Consider the following 17,588-nt stretch of genomic DNA (forward strand, 5'->3'; position numbering starts at 1 on the left):
TAAAATACACCTCCATTTTTTACCTACATATTGGTGAAGTTATATTTTCTTCATATATTTTTATCCAAACAACACATTATAATAGGTTGAATGCATAAATAGATAAAAGAATCCCGCTATTTATTAGAGTGCCTGCGATTCTTCTCTCACTAATTTTTTAAATACTTTTTTTTAGTTGTAGTTGGACATAATAACTTTATTTATTTATTTATTTATTTATTTATCTATTTATTTATTTATTTATGTGGTGCTGAGGATCAAACCCAATGCCTCATGCGTGCCAGGCAAGTGCTCAACCACTTAGCTACAACCCTAGCCCATTAATTTTTATTTTGATTTTTTTCTTTAAACATTAAGAGACTTTCCCCTGTTTTTAAGTAAATTAATGTTTTTCAGATTTCCCAGTTTTAATTTCTAATATGGTAAATGCTTATAGATGTTACCCACATAAGTTTTTTCCATTCCTTGAGAATTTTAAGGGTATAAAATGACTCTTGAGACCCTCAAGTGTGAAACTTTAGATGAATTTTCCCTCAAAATGTAATGTAATCTTGTATCCTTTTTGTCCTTGTAGAGAACTGCAAAAGTTAATTTTCTACTTATAGCCTTTCTTCAAATAATTTAGATATATTTTAGTAATTATTTAATCAAATGAACTTTAAACTCATTCCTCATTGGCTTACTTATGAAATAATTGGGTCAATGTAGTTTTCAAAAATTTAGTAATTATAGCATTTATTTTGGCTGTCTTAAGAGATTGTCCCCTTCTTGTTTCTTCCACAAAGTATAGCAGAAACCACTTTTTTGGAGGGTGATGTACTAGGGAGTTGAACCTGGGGCCATTACCACTGAGCTATATCCCCAGTCCTTTTTCTTTTTTAGAGACAAATAAGTTGCTGAAGTTCTTGCTAAATTGCTGAGACTGACCTCAAACTCTTGCCTCAGCCCTAAATTCCTGGAATTTCAGGTGTTTATCACTGTACCTGACTAGAAACCACTTTCTTTTTTTTTTTTTTTTTATTAGTTGTTGATGGGCCTTTATTTATTTGTATGTGATGCTGAGAATTTGAACCCAGTGCATCACACATGCTAGGCAAGCACTCTGCCACTGAGCCACAAACCCCAGCTGACTAGAAACCACTTTTAAGCAATGAGTTATGTTTCTGAGTTTTAGAAACGACTGAATCTGTTCCCTGCTAAATTGGTATATTCATTTGCTATAAAAGAGGATGAGAGAGATACCGTGGTGCTCCTGCTGACTTCCACCACATATTTGAGCACTAGTAGAAAAATTGCAAGTGAAGAAGGATCTTATTATTAGTGTATATTAGTAACATTATTATTAAGAGTCTCAGGTCATACTAATGTATCTTCTAGTGCCCACTTTGGTCTTGAAAGTTATTGCCAGCGTTGACCACATATTAAATTCTGAGTTAGTTCTTGAAAAACAGATGAAAAATAGGAGGCCACCATCTTTCTTTCTTTTATAATATTCATTTTTAGTTGTAGGTGGGCACAATACCTTTATTTTATTTTTATGTGGTGCTGAGGATAGAACCCAGTGCCTCTCACATGCTTGACAAGCATTCTACCACTGAGCTGTAACTCCAGCCCTAGGCCACCATCTTTCTTTTGGACCCCAGTAACTTCCTCATTAGGAATTTCTTGCATATATGTTGGCAGAGGCCCAAATGGCATTAAGAGGGAAAAGTACTTGGAAACTAGATAGTAGAATTCTTCAACTTAAATAATTATGTATCTACAAATAAGCTTCAATCAGGTAGTTAACAATAAAAATTTATCAGATAAAAAATATAGTTTTCTTGGTTTTTGGTAAATATTCTTGATACTTTCTGGTTCTACCAGAAAATTCTTTATCTTTTCTTCCTTCCTTCCCTTCTCTTCCTTCTCTTCCTTCCTTCTCTTCTTTCTTTCCCTTCCCTCCCTTCCTTCCTTCCTTCCTTCCTTCCTTCCTTCCTTCCATCCATCCATCCATCCATCCATCCATCGGAACCTAGGGCCTCACACATAACTGGGCAAGCACTCTGCTATTGAGTTACACCACTAACCCCTGATACTAATATTGATTTTCTTGTTTTTAAAAAGATTGATTGTACTTTTCATATCATTATTTGCCAAACACCTCTCTTTGAGCTACTCCCTTGAAGTTTTTTCTCAATACTAATTTGCTTTTAAAAAAAGTAGGAAGCATATTTTTTAGTATGTAAGATTTATTTATTACTAAGCTCATAAGCTTAGTAATCTTTTCATTTGGGATATTTTTATAATGGTAAAGTCTTAAAACCACTTTAAAATATTTAGAAACAAGTGAAAATATAGTAGCCAGAATTTCTATTTTCAGTAGCTACATTTAAGGTAGGTTTGGTGTTTTTATTTATTTATTTTTAATTTAATTTTATTTATTTTTTGTTGTTTGTTTGTTTTAAGAAGAAAAGTTTGCTCTTTTTCCTATAGGCAGCAGTGTTTGTTTGTTTTAAGAAGAAAAGTTTGCTCTTTTTCCTATAGGCAGCAATGGATTTTTGCATGAATATGAATACAAAAGCAAACAGAAAGAAGTTGGTACGGGCACTCTTCATAGTTCCTAGACAAAGGTAGGTGCTAATAAAAGTTATTTATTAGTGTTTTACTATGCAGTGGTGACTGTTAGATCAAAAGTTCCTATTTGTCTCTTAAAACTATCACTTGTCTTTTGATTTTATTTTTTCAGTAGGCCTCAGTTTTTGTCATATGTTCTAGAATTTTTTCTCATTAGTTTGTTTTTGTTGTAATGGTGATATTTCTTCTAATATTTACCTGTTATTTTAAGAGGAAATGCTTAAGAACAAAAATAACTTTATATACAGTAATTGCTAGAAGCAATTGATTTACACTTTTGCTTCTGAGGAGAAAAAATAATAAGATTTAAATTTTTGGAGGGTTTATATTTTGTATAAATATTATAGTAATTCAGTGTATCTAGTTCTTATAATTAGATTTATGTGAAAATTTTGAAGTTGTTTGGGCTATTATGATAGTTTTTTTTTTTTTTTTAGAGAGAATTTTTTTTTAATATTTATTTTTTAGTTTTCGGCGGACACAACATCTTTGTTTGTATGTGGTGCTGAGGATCGAACCCGGGCCGCACACATGCCAGGCGAGTGTGCTACCGCTTGAGCCATATCCCCAGCCCCGATAGTTTTTTTTTTTTTTAATGATTTTTTTAAAAAAATAAATGACAGTGGAATGCATTACAATTTTTATTACACATATACAGCACAGTTTTTCATATCTCTGGTTGTATATAAAGTATGTTGACACCAATTCGGATAACTTGTCCAGAGATTGGACAAGTTGGATTGTCCAATTGGATTTAATTGGAAGTTACATTAGTGATTATGGCTAGTAGTTCAAGACAAATTTGGTTGCATATGCTTTTAAAGGATTCTACTGCTCTGTTTTACACTAAAATCTCCACTTCACCTGATGGTTTCTGGACCATTCACAGATTATTTGCCTTAGGAATCTGGAGAAGATTCATTCAGTTTATTTTACCAATGAATGAAGAATTTTTTTTTTATAACGGAATGATAACATATAACTAAAATAGATCATTTTCCCAAAAGATGAGGATTTTGAAGTTGCTTCAGCAAACATTTAATTTGGTCTAGTCATTAGTGGAGGCCAGTGATTTCTTAGTAATGATAACATTTCTGAGTGAAACCAAATATCCACTTGTGTTTTTATCGCCTGTCAGCAACATTAATATGAGCTTTTGGTTTTTCATTTTAATGGGTCAAGGGAGAAGGCATGTTAATATAGTGAGCAGATAATTAGGAATTATGTAATTAAGATGATCATATTGATGACTTTATGTGATTTATTGTCACATGATGTATAATTATATGCTTTATCGAATCTAAGAAACCATCAATTTTGAAGTACATCTTTATCTTATGTATGATTAAAAGAGAAAAAATATCGTCAATTAATTTTAAGACTTTGTGAAGTAAGTTCCACTTTGATGTATGTGAAAAGTGGGGAGGAAATGTACATCTCAAATTGATGAAAAGTCACATTTTCCCTTCAGAATCTTAAACCAGTTTTTCTTTCTTTTTTTTTTTTTAAAGAGAGAGTGATACAGGGGGAGAGAGAGAGAGAATTTTTTAATATTTATTTTTTAGTTCTCGGCGGACACAACATCTTTGTTGGTATGTGGTGCTGAGGATCGAACCCGGGCCGCACGCATGCCAGACGAGCGCGCTACCGCTTGAGCCACATCCCCAGCCCTTAAACCAGTTTTTCAAAAAAAAACAAAAAACTTTTTTTGATTTTGTTTTTACTATACAGGATGGAATGTTTACTTTCATATTTTTTCTTTTCAGCTAGTTTTTATTTAAATGAAGATATAATGTTGCAACAACTATCTAGGTTTACAAAGTATAACTATGTATTACAATAGAATATCAAATTAAAAAAAAATAAAAGCCTTGATTAATTAAAAGAAACAAGGGCTGGGTATGTAGCTCAGTTGGTAGACTGCTTGCCTCACATGCACAAAGTCTTGAGTTCAATCCACAGCACCACAAAAAAAAGAAAGAAATGATACAGTAATATTTTAGTAATTTACCTTTAAAAGATTATCATCTTTCCTTGTAAATCCATTCCACCCACACCTCTAAAAAAGTCCTCAAACTGTTGGGTAAAATTATTTGGCCTTATTCCAGTATTTTCTTTCATAACTGAATTTATCTGCTTTTTTTAGGGGTAGAAAGATTACAAATTATTAGTAGTTCGAATTTGCTAGGGACAAACTAGAAAATAGTAGGAAGTGACAATTTATGGTTTGAGAGGAGAGAAGAAAGTATAAAACATCACAAGTATTTAAAATATATAGCATTCTAAAGCCTTACAAAATAGACCCCTGTAGTCTTGTATACCTAAAGGAAATAAATATAATGATTTTAGTTTTTATCATCAGCCTGATCTGGAAAGATGAAATTATGTTCTGAAGTCTGTTCATTCATTAAATAATTCATTATGGATCTATTGTATACTGTGATTGGTGCTGGAGATGCAGTATAGTAATGAACAAGATCAGTTCAGCTCTTATATTCATATAACTTAAAGTTTGGAGAGGGCAGATGCATAATTCTAAGTGCATTTATCAAGAAGAAGTACAACAGTCTTTGAAATATGGAGTGAGTAGAACTTAGTCATTAGTCTGAAAGTCAGACTAACTTGGGAACAAGGAACCTTTAGTCTGAATCCTGAGATTCAGAATGGGCGAGGAAAAGATGGGTGAGGAAAAGAAACACAAAAGGAATATTTCTGATAGATGGCAGTATGTGAGAGAGACAGAGACAGGAAAGATCATGGCATCAAACTGTTGCAAAAAAATCCCCACAAGGGGATTTACCACCCATTCAAACTAGGATTGACTAATCAGGTTGCAGCTCTATAGTCCGATAATTGTATCTCTGAACATTCCTGCATTAACATAGGAGCTTTTAGGGAATGCCTCACATCCAAGCCATAACAATGCTTTTTTTTTTTTTTTCTTAAATTTCAGACTATAAAAACTGTTAGCTTTTTAGGAGAGAAGTCTATGACTTTTAATTTTGTACATCTTCAACACCAAGATGTACTTTTAAGTATGGTAAATGCTTTAAAATATTTGGCAAATTAATGTTGGTTATATGGAGTTTCAAAAAATAATGGGGCTGAGGTTGTAGCTCAGTGGTAGAGCATTTGCCTAGCATGTATGAGGCACTGGGTTCAATTCTTAGCACCACATATAAATAAATAAAATAAAAGTCCAACTAAGAAATAGACAACTGGGGCTGGGGATGTGGCTCAAGCGGTAGTGCGCTCGCCTGCGGGTTCTATCCTCAGCACCACATACAAGCAAAGATGTTGTGTCCGCTGAAAACTAAAAAATAAATATTAAAAAAATTCATTTTCTCTCTCTCTCTCTCTCTCTAATAAATAAATTAATTTAAAAAAAGAAATAGACAACTAAGAAATATATTAACATATATTTAAAAAAATAAATAATACTTTCAAATAGTTCAAAACCTAAAAGTATACAACATATTTGATGAAAAAAATTCTTTTGATTCTCATTTCTCATCCATCCAATTTCTTCTTATAATAGGAAACCAGGGTCTTGATTCTGACATATCCTCCAAAAGTTTATTTTTTGTAAACAAGAAAATACAATTATAGATTCTTATTTCCTATTTGTTACACAAAGGGCAACTTGTTATTTACATCTTTTCATTTTAATACATAAAAGTTTCCCTTGTTCCTTTTAAAGCTGCAGTGTTTCCTTTTTCTGAATGTACTATGAAAAACATTTCAGATTTTGCAGTCTTTTGCCATTATAAACAGTGCCATATTTAAACTTCCTTTTTTCCCCAATTCCAGTGAAAATTTACTCTTATGAAATGGGACAGTGCTAAGAAATGCCTCCCTCCCATCTGTGTACAATTTATAACACCCACTTAAGATCAGTGGTGTCTTGCTATTTTTCTTGCTGAGTATGTGCAGTTTCACTAGTTTTCTACAATTAGTCAGTATCCAATAAGTGTAGTAGTTGACTAGTTCAAAAGTACAAGCCTTCTCAAAAAGTGGTGAATGACAAGAATGATATGTTGTCACAGATAATGGAGGCTTTGTTTCATCTTTAAAAGAGGCATTGAGGTGGACTCTGCTTCCCATGATCTAGTCAAAATCTTATTCACAAAGCTCTCTCAAATGTGTTGTAATCATCTGGGGCCTCACTCTTTCTTCATAAAGCTGGAAGTGGCTGTCTTGATGTCAGCTGAAAATTCCAAAGTCTCTGTGTTCTTTAGGTTCATATCTGTGGTTGACTTTAGGTCTGTGGTCTTCTCTAGGTCAGTGGTTGAATCTTGGTCCCTGGCCACTTCTACATCTGTGGTTAACTCATCAGTTCTAGTAGGTCTGTGATTGGTCCCGGGAGCAGTGTGGAGAAAGCCACAGCTAGGGCACACAAGACAGGGAGGATCAGACCTTGTGGAGCATGATGCTAGTACCACAGGGAGGGCAGGAGGCTGGTGAGTGGAGCAGGCAGGAAGGTAGACCCTCTTTATCCTTTTGATTATATTAGCTAGTGATTTCTCTATTTTTTTTCTTACCCAAACCCCCAGCTTTTAATTTTATTGTTTATTCTTTTATTGTTTTTTTCCTCATTATTTCTAGCTTTGACCTTATTAATTATATCTTTTTGTATCTTTTCATTTATTTTATTCCTTTCCTGGAATTTCATGTATGACTTGTTCATTGAGAGTGGTTTTAGTTGTGTCTTGTAGTTCTTATGTGTGATGATTTCTTATATTTTCTAGAAATTCTGCAGTCTGTTTTTATTTTCTAAGTGACTTTTGGAGTTATTAGAAGTTTGAAACTTTTAAGATAATGGGACTGTTTTCTTTTGTGATGTTAATAATTCATAATTTCATTTTAAGAAATTTAAGAACTTAAAAATAATGAGGAGGAATGAAAAATAAGAAAGTCAATAGTTTGCTGTTTGCCTGCTTGTAATGCTGAAAATCAAATCACTCAAAGTTGACGAATCAAATAATACAAAGATAAGCACATTTAAGGTAAAAAAGAACATTAAGGAAGATAACATTAATATCAGATGGGATATCAAGATTTTAAGTTTTTAGAATTTTTGCAATTTCCTTTGTGGTCTTTTCTGTAGCCAATTTTCATGAAGGGGCTTTTTTTCTGTTTGGTTGTAAAGATTGAACCCAGGGATGCGTTACCACTAAGCTACATCCCCAGCCCTCATTTTTTATTTTGAGACAGGGTCTCACTAAGTTGGCCAGGCTCACCTCAAACTTCTGATCCTTCTGCTTCAGCCTTCCAAGTTGCTGGGATTACAGGTGTGCACCACTGCGCCCAGTACCATGGGTAATTTTTTTTTTTTTTTTTTTTTTTTGTGGGGGTACCTGGGATTGAACTCAGGGGCACTTGACCTCTGAGCCACATCCCCAGCCCTATTTTGTATTTTATTTATTTAGAGATAGGGATTCACTGAATTGCTTAGTGCCTCCCTGAGGCTGGGTATGAATTCACAATCCTTCTGCCTCAGCCTCTCTGGCTGCTGGGATTACAGGTTTATGCCATCATGCCTGGCTCCACAGACATTTGAAAAATGCATGTTTTTGTTTTTTTAATGCAGAGTTAAAGATGTTTATCAGGCTTACATTATTAAATAACATTTTTTGCTTTTGCAGTGCTTAGAATTGAACACAGAGCCTCACTTGTACTAGGCAAGCTATTAAGATCTTTTATTTTTTTAAAAGTGTTTTTTGTCTACTTGCTCATAGTTTCTGGGCTGAGAGAATTAATGAATACCACTGCTGGTATGTTTCATTTCTACTAGTAACTACTATGATTTCAGCTTTCAGAATGATCATGGTATTTAATATGTAGATGAAACTCTGCATTGTGAATTGCACCTTTATCATTATAGTGTCTTTTTGGTCTTTTTAATGCTTTTTAACCTTATCTAGTCTTGTGATTGTGACTTCTGCCTTTTTTTTTTTTTTCCTATTTTTGTCTGGTATACCTATGCTTGCTCTTTTATATTTAGTCATTCACAATCAATTCAATTTTGTTGAGTCTCTTATGTGTGTTATTGAATTTTACTTTAAGATTCATTTTCAAAATGTTTCTTTTAATAATTAAGCTAGGCTATTTTTTGCAGTGCTGGGATTCAAACCCAAGGCCTTGTGTATGGTAGATAAGCATTCTACCACTGAGGCACATCCTAGCCCCTGTGTTTTTCAATTTAGTGTGTGTGTGTTCTGATTTTAAGAAGGTTTGCATTTTATCTTAGTACTTACTTTTGTGATTGTAACTTTACTTAGTGATCATTTTTTAGGCAGTTACCATGAGCAGTGATAAAAATTAGCTTGTGTTCTGTTCTTCTCACTCCTTTTCCTCACCCATCTGATATTAATGTTATCTTCCTTAATATTCTTCTTTTTTACTCTTAAATATGCTTATTTTTGTATTATTTGATTCATCAACTTTTGAGTGATTTACTTTTAAGCATTACAAGTAGGCAAACAGCAAACTATGACTTTCTTACTTTTCATTCTTCCTCATTATTTTATTTCTATGTTGATAACATATCCTGATATGAAATAAAATATTTATATTCAGATTAGTCATGCTAACAACCCTTGTATTTATTTATTTATTTTTAATTTATTTTTATTATTATTTTTTAAAATTATACATGGCCACAATATCTTTATTTTGTTTGTTTATTTTTATGTGGTGCTGAGGATTGAACCCAGGGTCCCACACGTGATAGGGTGATAGGCGAATGTTCTACCACTGAGCCACAACCCCACCCCCTACCCCTTGTATTTATTTTTATCTCATTCTTTGTTTTTGTTTTGCTTGGTGCTGTGGATTGACTCAGGGCCTGAAGCAACCTTAGCACATACTCTACCACTGAGCTATCCCCACTGTCCCTGTCTTTAACTTAGTTTTACAGCTTAAAATACTCAACACTCCCTGCCAGTCCTCTTGTTATGGTTTCCCCAGGTATTTATTGGTTTTGCTGAAGTTTATCTTCTAATAGTTTTTTCAAGAAGTGTTCTTGGGAAAAAAATATCGCTTGACTTCTTGTTTTTTAAATGATATTTCCATGGCTTTTTTACTTAAGTAACATCTTGGCTGATTATAGGATCTGTAGCTCAGATCATTTTTATATTAAATACTCTGTAGGAATTATCTGATATTAATTTGTCATTTGGTATTACTGTGAGGACGTCTGAAGCAAACTATTTTTTGGTTTTTAGTTTCTTTCCTCTATAAAATTGACTTGATCATTCTTCATTTATATGATTGCCCAAATAATTTTTTCTTTACTAAATCCAGTAACTTTCCTAGAGTACATTTGTCTTGGCATTGATGATTTTAGGTCATTCTCTGTGCCCTTTCAGTTTTCATATTGAAAATTTTAGGGACTTTTTGATGATTTTTACTCTTAAATGTCTTTAAATACTTCTGTTATCTAGTTTTGGTTTCCTCCTCCTTTTTTTTTTTTAATCACATCTAATTAGTTAGATTTTCCTGGCTTATATTATTAGCAAGTTTCTAAGGGTAAATTTTGACCATTGCTTCTGGTATTTGTCGCTTTGGAGGTTATTTCTCTATTCATTTTCCTTCCCCTTCACAACTATCTTTTTTATCCTTTTTTATTTTTTCATTTTTTCTTGGTACATTATAGTTGTGCATATTGATGGGATTTGTTGTTACAATTTGTACATGTACACAATATAACAATATAATTTGGCCATTATCACTCCCCAGCATTTCTCCTCTGCCCCTGGGCCTCCCGTAGTCCCTTTCCTCTACTGATCTCTCTTTGATTTTTCAGAGATCTATCATCAGCATTGTTTTTCCTTTTTCCTCTATAGCTTCCACATATGAGAGAAAACAAATGACCCTTAACCTTCTGAGTTTAACTAGTTTTGCTTAACATGATGGTCTTTGGTTCTATCCATTTTCCTGCAAATGCCATAATTTTGTTATTTTATGTTAGAATATAACTCTACTGTGTATATATACACCATATTTTCTGTATCCATTCATCCATGTGTAGATAACAAGGCTGGTTCCATAGTTTGGTTATTGTGAATTGTGCAGCTATATACATGGGTTTGCATGTATCACTGAAGTAAGATGACTTTAATTCTTTAGGGTAAATACTGAGAAGTGTGGTGTAGCTTCTAGGTATGGTGGTTCTAGGCCTAGTCTTTTGAGGAGCCTCCATACTAATTTCCATAGCAGTTGTACTAATTTAGAGTCCCACAACAGTGTAAAAAGTGTTCCTTTTTTCTCTGCATTCTCTTCAGCATTTTTTGTTATTTGTATTCTTGATGAGTGTCATTCTGACTAGTGAGAGATGAAATCTCAGTGTAGGTTTTTTTTTGGTACTGAGGATTGAACTCAGGGGCACTTGACCGCCAAGCCACATCCCCAGCTCCATTTTGTATTTTGTTTAGAGACAGGGTCTTACAGAGTTGTTTAGTGCCTCACTGATGCTGAGGCTGGCTTTTTTTTTTTTTTAATATTTATTTATTTATGTATCTTTTAGTTTTTTTTTTTTGTTGTTGTTTTTTGTTGTTTTTTTTATTTTTATTTTTATTTTTTTTTAAAGAGAGAGTGAGAGAGGAGAGAGAGAGAGAGAGAGAATTTTTAATATTTATTTTTTAGTTCTCGGCGGACACAACATCTTTGTTGGTATGTGGTGCTGAGGATCGAACCCGGGCCGCACGCATGCCAGGCGAGCGCGCTACCGCTTGAGCCACATCCCCAGCCCCTTGTTGTTTTTTTTAAGGTAGATACATTAGTTTGTTTTTATGTGGTCCGGAGGATTGAACCCAGTGCCTCATGCCTGCTAGGCGAGCACTCTACCACTGAGCCACAACCCCAGCCCTTTGGTGTAATTTGATTGGCATTTCCCTAACTGATAATAATGTTGAACATTTTTTCATGTATTTGTTGGTCGTTTGTATTTCTGCTTTGAGAAGAAAATTAAATAACCCATTTATTAACTGGGTTATTTAATTTTTTGGTGTTTTGAGATCTTTATGTAGTCTAGAACAGTAGCTAGCAAAGATTTTCTCCCATTCTGTGGATTCTTTCTTCACATTTCTGTTTCCTTTGCTATATGGAAGCTTTTTAATTTGATGCTATCCCATTTATTAACTCTTAGTAATATTTCCTGAGCTTTAGGGGTCCTATTGAGAAAATCATTGCCTGTGTCTAAAAGCTGGAGTGTTGACCCTACATTTTCTTCTAAGAATTACATAGTTTCTGGTCTAATTCCTAGATCTACCATCTGTTTTGAGTTGTTTTTTTGTGCGGTGTAAGATAATAAGGGTCTAGTTTCATTTTTCTACTTATGGATAACCAGTTTGCCCAGCACGATTTGTTTAAAAGGTTGTCTTTTCTCCAGTGTATGTTTTTGACACCTTTGGTCAAGGATCACATGACCCTCTCTGTGTGGGTTTGTCTCTGTCTTCTATTCTGTACCACTGGTATGTGTGTTTCTTTTTGTGCCAGTACCATGCAATTTTTGTTACTGTACCTTTGTGGTATAATTTGAAGTCAGGTATTGTGAGCTTCCAGCATTGTTTCTTTGGCTTAAAATTTCTTTGGCTGTTCTGGGTCGTTTATTTTCAAATGAATTTTAGGACTATTTTTTCTACTTCTGTGAAGAATGTCATTGGTTTTTTTTTTTGTTTTGTTTTGTTTTTTTTTTTTTAAAGAGAGAGTGGGGGGGGGGAGAGAGAGAGAGAATTTCTTTTTTTTAATATTTATTTTTTAGTTCTCGGCGGACACAACATCTTTGTTGGTATGTGGTGCTGAGGATCGAACCCGGGCCGCACGCATGCCAGGCCAGCGCGCTACCGCTTGAGCCACATCCCCAGCCCATGTCATTGGTATTTTGATGGGATTACACTGAAGCTATATACTGCTTTTGGTACTATTGTCATTTTAATAATATTAATTCTGCCTATCTGTGAACATGGGAGTTCTTTCCATCTTCTGAGGTTGTCTTCAATTTCTTTCTTCTGTGTTCTATTGTAGAGATTTGTCACCTCCTTGGTTAGATTTAGTCCTAGGGTTTTTTTTTTTTTTTTCTTTTGAGGCAATCGTGAATGAAATTGTTTGATTGATTTCTTTTTCAGATTCATTGTTGGTATATAGGAAAGCAATTGATTTTTATATGTTGATTTTGTAACCTGCTACTTTTCCAAATTTGTTTATTGTAAGTCTTTTGGTGGAGTTTTTTTTTTACTCTTAGGTATAGCATTATGTCATCTGCCAACTGTGATAGTTTGACTTCTTTTCCTATTTTTATGTCTTTTATTTCCTTCCCTTTCCTAATTGCTTTGGATAGAATTTCTAGCAGTGTATTAAATAGGAGTGGTGAGAGTGAACATCCTTGTTCTTTAGTCAACTTTTTCACTGCTGTGACTAAAAGATCTGACCAGAACAACTATAGTGGAGGAATAGTTTATTTGAGAGCTCTTGTTTTCAGAGGTCTTAGTCCATAGAAAGCTGGCTTTATTCCAGGGGGCTCAAGGTGAGGCTGAACATCATGGCTGGAGAGGGTGGTGGTGGAAGCAGCTCATATCACAGTGACCAGGAAGCAGGGAGAGACATTCCACTCTTCAGATACAAATATATACACCAAAGCCAGGCCCTAATTCCCACCTCTTTCAGCCATACCCTACCACTTCAGTCACCACTCAGTTAATCCCTGTCAGGGGATTAAATCACTGATTGGGTTAAGACCCTCACAATCCAATCATTTCTTCTCAGAACCTTCTTACATTGTGTCACATGCATTTTGGGGGGATACCTCACATCCAAATCATAACACTTGCCCCAGATTTTAAAGGAAATGCTTTCAGTATTTCCCCATTTACTATGAAGCTGGCTTTGGGCTTTTCATATATAGCCTTCATGATGTTGAGGCAAGTTCCTTAGTTTCTTTGGTGTTTGTGTCATGAATGGGTGCTAAATTTTGTTGAAGTCATTTTCTGCATCTATTGAGATTACTGAGTGATTTTTGTTCTTTATTCTGTTAATGTGATGAATTACATTAACTGATTTGCATATATTAAACCATCCTTACATCTGTGGAATAGAAACAACTTGGTTGTTGTTTACTATCTTAATATGTTGCTGAACATGATTTGTTAATATTTTATTAAATATTTTTAAAACAGGAATGGGGGAGCAGGGAGGAATAGACAAACTAGATAGAGCAGAGGGGGTGGGAGGGGAAGGGAGGGGGCATGGGGTTAGAAATGATGGTGGAATGTGATGGACATTATTATCCAAAGTACATGTATGAAGACACGAATTGTGAATATAATTTGTATACAACCAGAGATATGAAAAATTGTGCACTATATGTGTAATAAGAATTGTAATGCATTTCCTGTCATATATAAATAAAAATTTAATTAAAAAAACTTGAAACTAAATTAATCTGGAATATTGATCTCTAGTTTGATTTCCTGGATATATCCTTATCTGGTTTTGGTGTGATTGTGATGCTGGCTTCATAGAATGAATTTGGAAGTGTTTCATCCTTTTCAATTTCATTGAATAATTTGAGGAGTATTGGCAATAGTTCTTCTTTAAAAGTTTGGTATAATTCAGCTAAGAATCTGTCTTTTTGTTGTTGTTGTTGGAAGGATTTTTGTTACTACTTGTATCTCATTACAAGTTTTGGTCCATTTATGTTTTCTGTGTCTTCTTGATTCAGTTTTTGCAGATCATACTTGTCTAGAAATGTATCCATTTCTTCTAGGTTTTTCAATTTATTGGAGTATAAGCTTTCAAAGTAATTTCTAATGATGTGCTGGATTTCTGAAATGTCTAGGTCTTTTTTGTCTCTAATTTTATTGTTTTTTCCTCCTTTTTCTTTTAGTTAGTTTGAGGGCTTATCAGTCTTGTTTATATTTTCAAAGAGCCTTGAGATACATTATTAGATTGTTTACTTGGGCTCTTTTCTTTTTTTTTTTTTTTACTATCTTTTATTTGGAGTTCTTTTCTCCCAATTTTTTATACCTATATTTTATTTATTTATATGTGGTGCTGAGATTGAACTCAATGCCTCACAAACCACAAATGCTAATCATTTGCTCTACCACTGAGCTACAACTGCAACCCCTATTTGAGCTCTTTTGATTTTCTTATGTAGACACTTATAGCATGGTTGCCTCAAGATGGCTCTTGCTCCAGCTCTCCACAACCAGTTGGGAGACATGGGACACTTTTTAAGCACCAGTGTACAGTGCAGCTTCTGGATCAGCTAAGGGCAGGTTGCTCTTTTGATCTCAGGATTTTCCATATTAAATCTGTCTCTCTCTGCTGTATTTCCTCTGTGCTTAAATCAGTGCCACTACTGCTGTTGCCACAACTGGCTTGGCTGCATTGTAGTCTTTCTTCTTTGTTTAAATTTGGACTCAAATTTTTGAGTCTCTGAAACTTTCACTGTTCAATATTGAGTTTTAGTGAAATCCTTTTTTTTTTTTTTACCCACCTCACAGAGAAATAGTACTCCTGCTGCTTGAATCCTGAGTCACAGAGCAATTAGGAATGTAGCCTTCCTTTAGCCTGTCATCTTGAATTCTTCCTTATTTTTCATTCTTACTGCAGCTCTTCATTTGGCTTTTGTTTGATTTTTGTCTTGTCCTTCCTTAAACCCAAATTTAGTTGTGTGTAAGGGATATCCGTTTATCATTTAAGCTGTATAGTGGCATTGTTCAAGATCTACTGTGTTGGGGCTGGATTTCCATACACTTTCAACTTTTGACTTCTGCCATTAATTTACCTTGCTCCAAATCTGGACTGATTTGACAACTTCTGTTAAACTTAGGCAGCATTTGGGTTTATAGATTATATGCATCTGAGGCTGAAAATGAAGTTGGCAGAATTCTTCACCCTCACCATTTTGCTTTTGTATGATGTCTAGATGGGATGGGGGAAGTAATTGTCTCAAACTGTCATGTCTATACTGGACCTTCAAATGCAGTTTTAAAGCTGGAAATTAACATTTCAAAATGTTTCTCTGTGTGTCTGTTTTCCAGTATTCATGTACTTGGGTGATTAGATCACTTTTTCTCCGGGCTTTTATCATCATTATCTTGCCCATCCCCTTTAGGTGATTATCTTAGAAATGCAGTGATAAAATTATCTTAGAAATGCAGTGATAAATTACACTTATAATCCCAGTGACTTGGGAGACTGAGACAGTTGGATCACAAGCTTGAGGCCATATGGGCAACTTAGGGAGACCCCATCTCAAAGTAAAAAGATCTGGGGATGTATCTCAGCACACGGGGGTTCAATCCCCATTACTGCAACAAAACCAAAAATTGTTTACATACATTTTTTCAAAGTTCATCTTTTTTTTATACTAATATCACTCTAGTTTTCTTGCACCAAAACAAAACTTTTTTCAGCTTTTTCAGTGAGAAACATCAATTTTCCTGAGGAAATAGAAGAATTAGGAATAGGCTAAACTTTGCTGAGGTAACAAACCTATGAAATACTAACACTTCTAAGGAGTGACTCAAGAGTCCAGACTGCTGTCATCTCACTGCCAAGGTTTACAGAGTCAAATGGGAAGAGTGTGTGTGAACTCAGATTAGACAATAAATGGTACTCTTAGCTCATTGATCAGGATAGCATAAATATTGGGAAACATGGAAGGAACAATGGTTAGCACTATGGCCTTTGTAGGAGAAATGCTCATAGGAATTTCTTTTCAGTCATTACAGTTTTATTTCTGTAGTTGTTAACCTTGTGAAAATAACAAAAATGTTCTTTATGGTTTCGCTGGTAGGGAACAACAGTCTGTTGAAAGATGTAATTTATTTGTAGCTTTGTTATTCTTTACTGACATTTTTATATTTATATGAATTCAGTCAGTTGTATCAAAATCTGATTTGTATGAGTAGATTTCCAATTTTTAAAAATATTTATTTTTTAGTTGTAGTCGGACACAGTACCTTAATTTTATTTATTTTTATGTGCTTCTTAGGATCGAGCCCAGAACCTTGCGTATGCTAGGCGAGCGCTCTTATGCTGAGCCATAACCCCAAGCCCCTAGATTTCCAATTTTTATGCATTCCCTGTGTTACCAGTCTTTTCATTGTTTGAATAAAACTGTCTCAATCTCTTTAAAGTTCCTTTAGTTTGTGTTTTGCCTTTGTTTACAGATCCACAAGATGGGGTAATTGAGAGAGCGTTAAACCAAATTGTGGTTCCTAGTTGACCTGTATGTTTTTATTAATCAGAATAGCCTTTCATTTTGAAGGTCTTCTTTTGTCCCTAACCGCTAGACATTTTTCTACCCTTTCTGAAAGATTAGTTCCTGAGGAAGATGGCCTGGTCCCTAGAGATACTGAAATAGATAGTAATCAAGTGCCACTAAACCTCTTGTCTGTTTCTCCTTTTCCCTGCTCCTAAATTCTTAAACCTTTCTCTATCCGTTGAATAAAAGAGATGGCTGATAGAGGAGTAATAAGAGGAGCAAAGAGGGCTGCACCTAGAGCCAGTAGACTAGAATGTTGTACTGGGTTAAGAGTTATTAGAGATAGCAAGTTACTCTTAGCCTTCTGGAGGTAGAATCAAATTTGACCTCTAGGAGGGAAAGGGAGCACACTGGGAATGTAGCTCAGTTGGTAAAGTGCATGCACATGGCCCTGGGTTCAATCCTCAGCACCACCACCAAAAAAAAAAAAAAAAAAAAAAAAAAAAAGAGGGAGGGAAAGGGGCAAAGATGTACTTTCTATCACCTTCTTTTAGCTTCTCTCCCTTAGGCTGATTAGCCACCCTTACCCATCTAGACACATGAACCTACCTCTTTCTGTGACATTTTGTTCTCCCATACTCCCTAAAGGACATGAATCCTGTTAAGTGTTTTTATTCTTTTCTTTGGCTAGGATTCCCTCCTTTTTCTGTCTATCCACAGATGACCAGAAAATACAGTATCAAAACCAGAATGGATT

General features: G+C 34.5%; 1 protein-coding gene across 4 annotated transcripts in view; it reads left to right on the forward strand.

Moving 5' to 3' along the window:
- The window catches only part of UPF2 (UPF2 regulator of nonsense mediated mRNA decay), a gene marked incomplete at its 3' end in the record, with an annotated part of 114,445 nt that overhangs the window by 32,017 nt on the left and 64,840 nt on the right, over positions 1 to 17,588 (forward strand). For all 4 annotated transcript variants that reach the window (XM_081300465.1, XM_081300466.1, XM_081300468.1 and 1 more), the window contains exon 8: positions 2,527 to 2,612. In XM_081300465.1, the coding sequence (XP_081156591.1) occupies positions 2,527 to 2,612 (86 nt within the window). The remainder of the gene's footprint in view (positions 1 to 2,526; positions 2,613 to 17,588) is intronic.

Source organism: Spermophilus citellus (assembly GCF_964194105.1).
Source record: "Spermophilus citellus genome assembly, chromosome: 6".
In the NCBI taxonomy this organism is placed as follows: domain Eukaryota; kingdom Metazoa; phylum Chordata; class Mammalia; order Rodentia; family Sciuridae; genus Spermophilus; species Spermophilus citellus.